Below are 11,681 nucleotides of genomic sequence, written 5' to 3'. Positions count from 1 at the left end.
CCGCTAGAATGTGAACCCACCGCTCAGGATCAGGGGGGGGGGTCGGATTTCAGTTGCCAGCACTGTAGGATGCACTATTTTGTAGCGCACTAGGTAGTGCAAGTATGAACTCGTTGGCACTTTTATGCACTCCTCGAAGCCTGACGAAGGTCTACTTGAGAACGCAAAGCGTGAAATCAGAAAGGAACCAAAGCAAACCATGGTAGAGTAGACCGACATGCCTGCCGTAGACCTACTCCCTGCCAGCTACTAACCGTCATGTAAACGAGTAATTATGTTACTGTAGAAGTGTAGTGCCAAGAGTCAAGACTCAACACAAGAGGCTAGAGCACATAACAACCCCAGACTCTTCATAATAATAATGAAGAGTCCATGACCCCATGGACATGCCGGGTGGGTTTATATGAACTCTTGATGCTAAGTTTTCTAACGCACACCCATCACGACGGCATCAGGCATCATTGAAGATCGCCGTGCAACTTCATTCAAGCTTGTGAGCACGATAATCATGCGGCAGTTGTTCGAGAAGTCAAACAACAACTTGAAGATACTCAGAAGTCGACTCGGCAGAAATAGAAACCGAAATTGATGTGCCACTGCAATGCAACTGTCAAAATGATAATTCCAGCCAAAGAAAGTTCAAACCATAGCAGAGCGGTGATCGATAGAAAATCAAGAAATTGCAGCTGAAAAGGCAAGAAAAACCGGCTGTCACAAGCACCGAAATGCCGCCGGTGAATTGCAATTGCACTGAGTGTGCATGTGACGGGGGATAATTGAAATTAAAAAAAATCAACACACACTGGCATAACCAGCAAGACTGAGTCACAACCTGAAGCAAAGGGAATTCTCGCAGAGCAATGCTGCTGCTGCTGCTGCTGTAGGCCCATTTTCTGAATCGGGTACTGGAGCCTAGGAGCCTGCATGCCGCTTGGGAAGCAACATACAGTCATGTCAACACTGTCACAAGTCGCTGCTCAACACCAGGCTGGGCAATAACGTTACTGTCCAAAGACTGAATACTTTCATGCACACCACAAGAGCGTGAAACTCACTATTGGAAAGCTGGTCACATGATTTGCGGCTCAAATACTAGTCGAAGGGTAGTCAGGGACACGGCTATTTCAACTGAGTATTATCGCAGTAGTCAAGGTCCAGCTCAACTATGCCTGAAACTCCATTCCGTACAGAAATGCGAGTATGCGAGCTGGAAGAAATGTGCAAGCTCACACCGGGCCTACACAGGAGCAATCATTTGAACCACTGCCACAGTCCCTTCTCACAATACCAAATCCCAGCCATGCAGGTGATGGCTGCACTGTCCCATCGAGAACGGTGATAGTGGATACGACACCGTCGGTAGCTACGTAAGTCGTAGCCGCGGCTGTGCCTTGCGGACTCGATCTAGCTCGACACGCATTGCCTTGCTCCCTCTGCGCTCGTCCTGCAGCTCGGCGTTTAATCGCTTCATCTCTGAGCGCCACTTCCTTTCCAGCTCGGCCATTCTGCTCTGCAGTTGTGCAACCTCCGCCTGAAGATCTTGTAGAACACCTAACACAACAGTGCCAGTAGGAGCAGTCCTTGCAGGCTCCACACTACCAGTTGCCAATTTACTCTTTGACGGCGAGGTTCTTCTGAAGTGCGCGGGCTGACTAGGAGTGCTCACATCGAGGTGGCCACCAGACTCCTGCAACGTCGACACACATGTACACACACACACACACACACGCACACACACACACACACACACGCATGGACTAGTAAAGATTAGGCCTAGTAAATACCATCACGTTTCCACTACCGTGAGCCTGTCAAACTTCACACTCAGTTTATACCTCACATGTACAAGCCTACTGGAGTCCATGTCTAGATTTGAAAACTTGCGGCATTGCACTTGTGGACACTTTCCACCACACCGTGAAAAAGCTGAAGATCAAACAAAGAAGCTGTGCCTTGTAAATGCTCACTTGCTCCTTTCCTTTTAGTCAATTTCTAAACACCATTGTAAGTTAAGTATTGCACTTTTGAAGTTTGACTGGACAATACAAATACTTGGGAAATTTCAGTGGACCAAGACAACACATGTCCTCACATTTTGAACACCTCCAGCCATTACTTCATGTCGGTCCATCATGGATGGCGGCTGTATCGGAGAAAAGCAGAATCAATTGGTTAGGAAAAACTTTCATACCGGTAAGGTCACTCAGAATTAACTCGTTGTTTTGGGTCACTTCACTCATCTGTACCAGGGCCGGCCGGTCGGGTTTATATTTTATTTATTATTATTTTGGTTTCTGCCATGTGCGTTACTGTTCATACCTCCCCACTCCCCCCCCCCCCCCCCGCACACACACACACACACACACACACACCATGTACCATGTACCATGTACAGTACGGATCGGCTATAGCGTTGGTGTTTGATTTTCGTGAAAATATCACTATAGGCGATATGCATACTTAGGTATGCCTGACAAATGCGTGTATGGTGTCATTCGAATCAGTGCAGCGTGCAGAAGCGTGCTGTGCATGTGACTGTGCAATACGCGCAGTGCAGAGCTACTCCCTGCGGAAGCAAAAACTTCGTGACTTTTTGACATGAGTTTTCAAGGAATTATGTGGTCTTTTTGGAAGAGAAACACTTCAACACATTCAATCGACATATCAACAATATCTACAGGATCGATTAGTGGGAGTAGAGTCTCAGTCTGGGTCGCCATCGCTCGACTCATCACCGCTGAAACCGTTCCAAGTGGCAGGTCGATCGACGCGTGATGTCGTATGTCACGGAGAAGCTTCTCCGCGTCCCTGATCGTCTTCACTGTTACCTGAATGCCTTCTCCAACATCTCGGCGGAGACCACGGTAGCGCTTCAGCGCTGGTACTCATTACTGCCTCCAATCTCGCTCGAGGATGCCCCGAAACAACAAGCACAGCCAACACCAAACATTTCGAATTTTCTCCGAGGGATATCATAGTCGTACCAGCGCTTCCTGGCTGCCACGATCAGATCTCGCCATGTACGATGTATACTTTTTTTTATGATCATCACTATAGCCGATGAAAAATGTATGCAGTAAGATCATTTTGACACAGAAATCGTATCATTATAGCCGATATACTATAGCCGATCCGATATGTATAGAAAGGGGTGGTTTACGAAAATGAATTTGAGAATACGATCACTATAAGAGGTATATTAGTAATATTACTATAGCCGACAACCCTATAGCCGATGCGCACTGTATACGCCCGTCGCAAGAGAAGCACGCAAATCTGCAAATGCACTGGATAAGCACCCACAGATTTTCTCTTATAGCAACGATAGCGAACAAGATCTGAATGAGACAGATCAAGACTTGCGCACGCGCGCACACACACACACACACACACACACACACACACACACACACACACACACACACACACACACACACACACACACACACACACTCTCTCTATGACTACCACTCCCGTCTCCATGACATTGCCACTAATCGCTCACCCATTCCAGAACACCTACCATGGAAGCTCTATTCGTAAAGCGAGACGGTGGCCGCTGACCATGTCGCCGCCCCGCTCGGTTCTGTGTGATGTGCGTCAGCGGCTTGCTGGTCACTTCTAGCGAAAGGCCGTCGCCATCTACTGCATGGATTCCAAAATCATATGTGAAGACAAGCACAAGCTATACATAGTCGGGGGCAAGAAACAAACTACAACACAGCATGCAATAGACCAACTTGGTTCTGTTTACACCATCAACTAGACACATCAGCTATCAAACACTTCCCTCACTGATGGCAAATGTAGCTGTGAATTCCACTTCAAGTAGTGCAAAATCGGGTATAAAGAAGTGCTCTGAACGGCCACATTAGCCAACGTCCAGACCCCCTACCTTTGTTCAAGCATGTGCATAACTGATGCATAAAGGTATGCTAGGGTTTTAAAATAGGCTCTGCAAATTTCTGTGTTCCTTTCAAATCAAGCTGCAGACCATACGCGCCATGTATTTATATACGACTCTGCGGTACATTGCAGAATGCATCTGACCTAGACTACTTGCAGAATTTACAATGGAATCATTCTATCATTGAACAGATCAGATTTTAACACATGCAAATACGAGGTTCGCAGCAGTAGCAGGGTCCAACATGCATGACCCCCCCCCCCTCTTGTTGGGAAGAATAGCGAATGAAGGATAGGAATGGTCATGGTGTCTGCAGGCGTGGCTGTGATCAATCATACTTTCAAACTGTTTGACCACCTAAACGCAAGCCCATGGACGCAACCGCTCACCTGCCGCGTCGGCGCTTTTCTTTCCTTCTAACGTGTTTGCACGAGGTCTGGTGATCGTTGGACGTTTCGGAAATATGCTGCGCTTCTCTTCGGGAGATTTCTTCGACCTCTGAATCTCCGGTGACTTCGTCGGTTCCTTCACTGGCTTCTTCGGAACTTTAGCTGTGGAGTAGGCAGCGCATAAAGTAACATACAGGCAGTGGAAGTAAACTGAATGAGAACTCGTACATGTGTACCGACCACCGCATCAGTGCATAATAGAAGACAAGAAACTGCTTACGGATTACTTGCAACTCAGAGTTTCAGAATGGTTTGAAAGTGGTTTCTTCAACTTTCTTGTCTTTCCTCTATCAGTACATAGGTGTGCAGGATATAGAAGGGGAACATGTCATGTTAACACGACCCAATTGCCACTGGGCAACGTCCACATTAGGTACACACCGGGTGGTTTTGCAGCTGCCGGTGGCGGTGGCTTTTCACTTTTTGACGCTGGCTTTGGCCGTGCTGGCAGGTGTGGACCCGTAGGCTTGGCAGGTGGCATGGCAGGTGGTGGCTTCTGGAGGGGAACAAAGAAGAATGGAAAGAAGAAAGCTGGCATCCCAATGTGCACATCTTCAGGCAGCCGTCAACCCCAAGACCAAAACAATGGCACAGGTCTATGTTACTGATCCAAGAACCAACCCGCTTGTTATCCTAAGACAGCAGTTATCTTGAAGGTATACATACTTGTGCTAAAAGGTCAGCTACTCGCTAAAATACATGAGCGGGAGCTGGAGCGGACACCACATGCACTACCTATCCATGACTCATTAGAAAACTACTGACAAATCCTGTCTATGCACTTGCATTTTGTATACACGTGCTAGTAGAAATCCGAGTAGAAGTGAAACCCAGTGAGTACATGTGTACATGTACTAAGCCAGGCTTTAAGTCCATCCCAAGATACGCACGTTCAACTACCCTGCCTACATACCGATTCAGATGGTTCCGCTGCATTGGGAATTAGCGCCACGAAGTTATCCGGGAAAACACCAACTTTGGTGCCGAGCTTGCCTTCCCACCAACCCTCCGAGATGTCAGTGGACAGGATTTCGATGATGTCACCCTCCTTCAACGTGAGCTCATCATCCGCTTGTTGCTCGTAGGAGTGCAGGACTTTTGCTCGCTTCACGGATTTGCTACCTGTGCAAAGGAGACACGCGGCAAGCATAGCAGCTTGTACCTTTAAGCAGAGTCATGCAACTGGACAAAGACAATCACACGTCTTCAGACGACCTAGTGACAGGAGACATTTGATAACGCGTACTAAAGTATATTTTCTGAAGATGTGCACTCAGGGCTGCCATTGAAGCTCATCCATACTCGCAACAATTTCATTCTTTTTAATCCAACTACACATTCTATGACACCTTGTGACCACTATTCCATACTGTGAAACAGGATGATCAGTAAACACGGCAAGGCGGAAGGGTGGGATGAAAGAAAATAAACCTTTCAAATTGGTCATTGATGGAGTGCAGCTAGCAGCAGAAGACTCGGGGGGGGGGGGGGGGGGGGGGGGGGGGAGGGGGGGTAGAGAGCCTGGGTCCCTCTATTCAATTTCAACCATACAGTGTATTGATGTGCGATACAGTCCTGGCCAGTGAAAAGTCACACCACCATGAATAGTCTAGTGTCCACAATGTGATGTGTGGGGTGGTGTGGTATGATATATGTGTGTGTGTGTGTGTGTGTGTGTGTGTGTGTGTGTGTGTGTGTGTGCGCAATGGGCAAGATCAAGGTCAAGGTCAAGGTGTGTGTGTGTGTGTGTGTGTGTGTGTGTGCGCGTGTGTGTGTGTGTGTCTGTGTGTGTGAGTCTAGGGATTCGCTGCCCGAAAAACCACTTCAAATAGCTGTGTGGTGTAGATCAGGTTGAATAGTGGCGGCCAATTCTTCAGCCTTGAAAGCTGTTGAATGGTGCGATCCCAGCACTAGTTGCTATGGCTTCTGCTGTAGCATCGCTATCATCACCTCCGGCGATGGGCGTCAAAAGAAAAAAGTGTGTGTGTGTGTATATGAGAAACAGGAGAGGCGTTTGTGTGCGAGCGAGCAAGGTCCAGTTCCCTATGTTATTATGTATTCATGGTGATGAAGTTCAAAAGGTAACATTAGATCCGGCAAGTACTATGCATGCTGAAATCAAAGAAGGATACTTTATTGCAGTGGGAGCCACCACTTTAGTAGAACATACTGTCAGCTGCTGGTGTCGGCGGGTGCATTGGTTTCTGGGGGAAGCAAACGGATACACAGATACACAAGCACAGACATGCGTATACACATTCTCACACATGCACATACACACCATGGACATGCACACACACACACACACACACACACACACACACACACACACACACACACACACACACATTCACACTTCAATATAAGCACAAGGAAAGTGCAAAGATGCATGCCCGTGCTCTAGTGTAGTATCCGTGCATGCACGCACCCCATCACTAGTATCAAGAGTACATAACCTCGAGGGAAACGGGAAGTCTGATTGCTGATATACGCCCCAGGACATATTTTCTAGATCATGGCATGACTTAGTGAACAACAGACCCGGGCATACAACAATAAGCCCAGGCAAGTTTGACAAGCCTGGCTATTCATGTAAACACACACCCCACGTGTCCTCTGAACTGGTCACAAGGCACTATTAGTATCTGGGAGGGGGGCTTAGCAGCCGCCCGGGATGAATATGCCTTGGTCAATTATGTTAACGACCTCCCAGGAAATTTGGTAAGCATAAGATGATGATGTGAACTACAAGCGCAGTTTAATCAAAGCAGCTCCAAATGCGGTACAGAGCGGCAATACTATTTCAGCTAGTCAGCTAGTGAAGTCTACGACATCAATGTTATACAAAGAACAAGTACAATATAGTATCCTCCGCCCCGTGATAAGCTGTCCTCATCATATAAACACCAAGTCCCCAAACATGCGAACTCGAACCTTTAATGCTGCACCGGTTGCAGCAGCTGCAGGCGGTCCCATTCTTGCTCCACCGGTGTTGCCTGCACCGGCACTGTCGGATTTACCTACAACAGACCATCACGAGTACACATCGGTGACTGCTAGTTTCTTTCTCTGCTCTAGAAATAGAATAACAACGGTAGCTGCAGCACTATATGAAAATACTTCAAAGTAGAAATATCAATTACGCATGTGATTATGCCATGCAAGTAGCATGCATGTATGTGGATGAGAAATTAGAGAAAGGAGAACATGCACCGGGGAGGGAGGGGGGGGGGGGGGCACACACCATAATAGATTACAGTGAGCACCACTGGAAACCCGTGCGGAATAGGTCACCTACAGGATCTACACCACGTTGGGACCGCAAGAGTTTCCCGTGATGCTCACTACAATCCTCGTTTCTGGCAGTTGATTGTAGTTGGCGCAAGTACATTCACTCCTGGTTCTGTACAATGTGTGGATGTGTTAACAGCAAGCCCGCAAACAGACGTAGGAAACTAGCACGATAAGGCAATAGCACTACCAGTACATGTAGTACTAAATGCTAATCTCAGGTTTCAGCACAGCCTAAGATCAGCCTAAGATCAAATCGTCACACTGCTATTACAAGAAACCAGTGTAAGTCCAGTCAATGGCTCAAGCGTTAGAAGCCAGGCTATGTATTACTGACCTGCTGTCGCCTCCTCGGCGCTAATCTCCTGTGCAAAGTTGTTTGGAAAGACGCCTTTAGAGCCGTCCGGTTTTAGTCCACGGTACCAGCCTTCCTCGTCATCGCACACTATCTCAACTATCTCGCCCACATTCAGTGAAAGCTCGTCATCTGCGGCTGCTGCGTAGCCGAAGGTCACCTTGCAATAGCGCCGCTTCTTGTTTGCTAAGCCAGCGGCGCATGAATGTTCCAAAACAAGCACACACGTACACACCCACAGATACACATGAACACGTGCTCATCATGGTACACACAAAACAACGTAGTAACAGCTCAGGACCCACACTACATCAATAGCACCGATTGCCTAACATACTCTTCAGGTGCCTTATTGACTCCTCTATAGCTTTCCTTCCCTTCGGGGACAGTTCAATCAGCAAATGGTTTCAGTTCAAACGGTAATGTTCCTAGTTTGAAGTGATTTGTGAGCTATGCTAGCAGCTGCTACGATGTCAGCCACAACATAGCAGCCAGGGTATGGGCTACAAGCAATCCGGGATGGTACTGCAATTCTACAAAATTTTGGCCTCCCAGGGCTAAAACACATTTCGACTGCATTACAATTTCAGCCTGTACTCCTGCTGCCTGTATGCACTGTCACACTAAACCTTTAAAAAAAATTCAGCGACAACAAATATTCGGCCAAAAAACGCCCAGGTGCGCCGAACGTTTGTTGACTTACAGTAGGTAAGTCGTTGCTAGAAAATCTGCCATTCAATGCTGTCAGCTGAAGCCACTGGGTGGTCCATATCAACCACTAGCTCCTCAGCCACTACCACTCACTACATGTACGGTACTCTCCGGGTTCTACCTGATAATCATGGAAAATTTGCCAGGCCCGGCACCATCTATTAGCATCAGGTAACACTGGGTTTGGAACAACATGCTTTTAAAAGTCATTTTGAGGCTAGGTACATTTGCACCAATGTGACTCACACTCAGTGACTGTGCAAATTAGCAGAGGAAACTGAGCTCATGAGTGAGACACTTTGCAAAACAACTTGATGAGGCTAAATGGGCCATTAGTGGATTGCGTTAGGCTATACTATGGTAGGAGGCTGGCGCAGATGGCTGGAACACACCCTTGCACGTTGCCACCACTACAACTGCACTGATTTGTAAGTAAAGTAGAGTCAGGCAAGCCAGTGAGTGTGAGTGCATGGCCTGTGTGTGTGTGTGTGTGTGTGTGATTCAGGGGTAGGATGGGGGGCTGGATGGGGGCGTGTATGGCCTTGGGTGCTGCTATACATACACTAACCAACACAAACTGCAACTTTGCAATGGTCAAGCATTTATGCCTTCCTAGATCGAACTGCCTCAGATCTGATTGTTGATATTGTCTCAGGAGGACAAGCTAGCTAAGCTATTCCTAGCTATACCTAGTTTGCTACCCTATTCATTGACCCTCAGCTCACTACATGTCTACTGACATAGCTTGAATAGCCGCATGATGCAAGCACCACGAAACTAAGTAGTTGCTTCCAACATTCCTACACATACAGTAAAGCCTGTCAACGGGCGACCACCTGTCCCAGAAGACCACTGCAACCAGGACCAAGGATGCTATTTCCAGTAAATGACCCCGGAAAAGGAGACCACCTGATAATAGAGACCACACTTTGAAGGTCCCTTGAGCGGTCGTCTTAGAATTGGACAGGTTTCACCGTATTATTATTATTATTTGATTGCAGCAGAACCTCATTAAAACATCTGGCAGACATATTCTCATCTATTATTAAACTTGAAACTTCATACTTTCATGCTACACATGGTTTGCATTTTACCGTTTACGCTAAATCCAACGGTACTCGTACCCAGTACCCAAAAGTCGGTCTGCTATCGTTTCGACGGTAGAAGGCTCTGTTTGGCGGGAGAACGAAACGGTAAGATTCCAACTACGGCGATTTGTCACATGCCGATCGTTTGTAGAAACGTTAATTCTAATCATGTCTTGTACACACAGAAAAAACCGATACATGCCGACGGTCGAAGTCAGGGTGAACGGTAAAATGCTAACCATGTCTAATAAATAAAATAAAACACCCATGCAGAATTATTCTAGCCTAGATGCTCACCATTGCTCACTCAATAGGTACTACTACTAGTACTACCAAAGACGTGCTTTGCCTCCTGAAAAGGAACTGTTCCACGTTCACTTAGTGACTTACTTCTGCCAGTAAGAGACTGAGGTGTTACCGCTGCTGGGACTGCTGCCACTGACGGAGCTGCTGGCACGGCAGGCGCTGCTGCTGCTGCTGGCTCAACTTTAACGAAGTTGTCGGGAAAGACACCTCTCTTTCCGTTTAGGGTCCCCGCCAGCCAACCTTCCTCGTCCTCGCGAATATCAGTGATAATGTCACCGATGTTCAGCGTCAGTTCGTCATCGTTGCCCGCCGCATACTCGAACGTTACTCGGGCTGTCATCCCTGCGCCACTCACCAACAACACCCCGGACCAGGGACAGTTGAATTATAGCCGGCAGATCATACCATGTAGCATGACATATTCTATTACCTACGCTAGGCTGGATGCCTGCCATTACTAGCATCATGGCCGCTAGCTTATCTCTCCACTCACTGCTACTAAGTTCAAGGAAGACTGGCCGGGTAAACAAATTTCAGAAGTCTGACTAGCCACTGGCGGAGTTGCCAACAGGCCCCTCCACCAAGCAAAACACAACTCACAACACGCATTTCACGCACACCACCTGCAGCAGCGAGGGTTTCGTTACATGAACATGGCTAATGGGCAAATGACGTGCCTTCAGCAAGCTAATCTCTCAGCTCATCACTCATCAGGCCAGGACACGATGGTCAGCATTGGCACAAAACAAACCAAACAAATTTTCACTAGAAACACCATTGAGCACATTCGTAGCAAACATGATCTGGTGCACGACCTCCAACAATTTCACTACGCCCAATGCGCATGGAGGGGCAGACACGACGCTCGACTTACCGGCCATGTTTACAGCAAGACAGAGCGCTCTTCCACCTCTTCTAGATCGTCCAGCAACAGCAGGTCCGCAGACCGAGTAGCTTTCGAAACCCGCTAATCGTAGGTCGTACAGCACTTCCTGCCGCAGTAAACAATTATTATTTGACGAGCACTTCTTGGTTGCACTAGGAAATATCAGACGATCAATCACGCTAACTCCTCTCATCCATAGTCATTCCTCACAATTGCCACTGAGTACATCGACCGTGTACACATTCCACAAGCTCCAGCACGACAGAGAAATAGCCATTGGCATTGGCGCTGGAACTGTGGAAGTAATGAACTTTGCGTGCAAATCGATTCCTGCAGCGCAGAGCTAGAGCTAAGCTGGAGCAAGCTTTGGTACGGTAGATCTACAGTTTGTGCCAGGTAACGATCGGATCATATCACCATGATCACGGCAGCGCATGACTGCCATGCCATGCCATGAGCATCTCACTCAAATCATCGACTCGTGCATCCGGATGTTTCTGTCAAAAAATGTGCTCTGATATCACAAAACTAGCAAAAAATATCACCACATATGTACATGTGCACACCAGACACGTCATTCGTAGGCACATGAATGATCTGACCATGATGACTATGTATCACAAAATACACCAAGCAGCTCAGGTCAGCAGGTCATGACGTCAGTGCATGCAGTGTACTAGTACTAGTA

At 47.5% G+C, this 11,681-nt stretch overlaps 1 protein-coding gene across 4 annotated transcripts; it reads right to left on the bottom strand.

The window, feature by feature from the left end:
- Positions 1 to 461: 461 nt before the first annotated feature.
- On the bottom strand, positions 462 to 11,372 carry LOC135815016 (SH3 domain-containing kinase-binding protein 1-like). 4 transcript variants are annotated; one of them, XM_065328232.1, is made up of 11 exons: positions 10,982 to 11,372; positions 10,192 to 10,449; positions 7,985 to 8,188; positions 7,291 to 7,376; positions 6,527 to 6,560; positions 5,270 to 5,478; positions 4,738 to 4,852; positions 4,297 to 4,458; positions 3,524 to 3,642; positions 2,093 to 2,143; positions 462 to 1,687 (listed from the first exon to the last, which is right to left on the bottom strand). In XM_065328232.1, the coding sequence occupies exons 1-11, from the start codon at positions 11,184 to 11,186 to the stop codon at positions 1,364 to 1,366; spliced, it is 1,767 nt and encodes a 588-aa protein (XP_065184304.1). In that variant the 5' UTR covers positions 11,187 to 11,372; the 3' UTR covers positions 462 to 1,363. The 4 variants fall into 4 exon arrangements, with proteins under 4 accessions (XP_065184304.1, XP_065184303.1, XP_065184306.1 ...); XM_065328231.1 differs by having other exon boundaries at positions 3,524 to 3,645; positions 10,982 to 11,369; XM_065328234.1 differs by lacking the exon at positions 10,192 to 10,449 and having other exon boundaries at positions 3,524 to 3,645; positions 10,982 to 11,366.
- Positions 11,373 to 11,681: the final 309 nt, after the last annotated feature.

The sequence above is a fragment of the Sycon ciliatum genome, chromosome 4 (genome assembly GCF_964019385.1).
Source record: "Sycon ciliatum chromosome 4, ocSycCili1.1, whole genome shotgun sequence".
Lineage (NCBI taxonomy): Eukaryota > Metazoa > Porifera > Calcarea > Leucosolenida > Sycettidae > Sycon > Sycon ciliatum.
This window is presented reverse-complemented; position numbering and strand designations above follow the sequence as displayed.

Coding starts and splice junctions, on each gene's coding strand:
- LOC135815016 (XM_065328231.1), bottom strand. CDS start 11,186: ATGAGAGGAGTTAGCGTGATTGATCGTCTGATATTTCCTAGTGCAACC. Junction 7,377..7,984: donor CGCCGAGGAGGCGACAGCAG/GTCAGTAATACA, acceptor GGTCTGTTGTAG/GTAAATCCGACAGTGCCGGT. Junction 2,144..3,523: donor TTACGAATAGAGCTTCCATG/GTAGGTGTTCTG, acceptor TCTCCGATACAG/CCGCCATCCATGATGGACCG.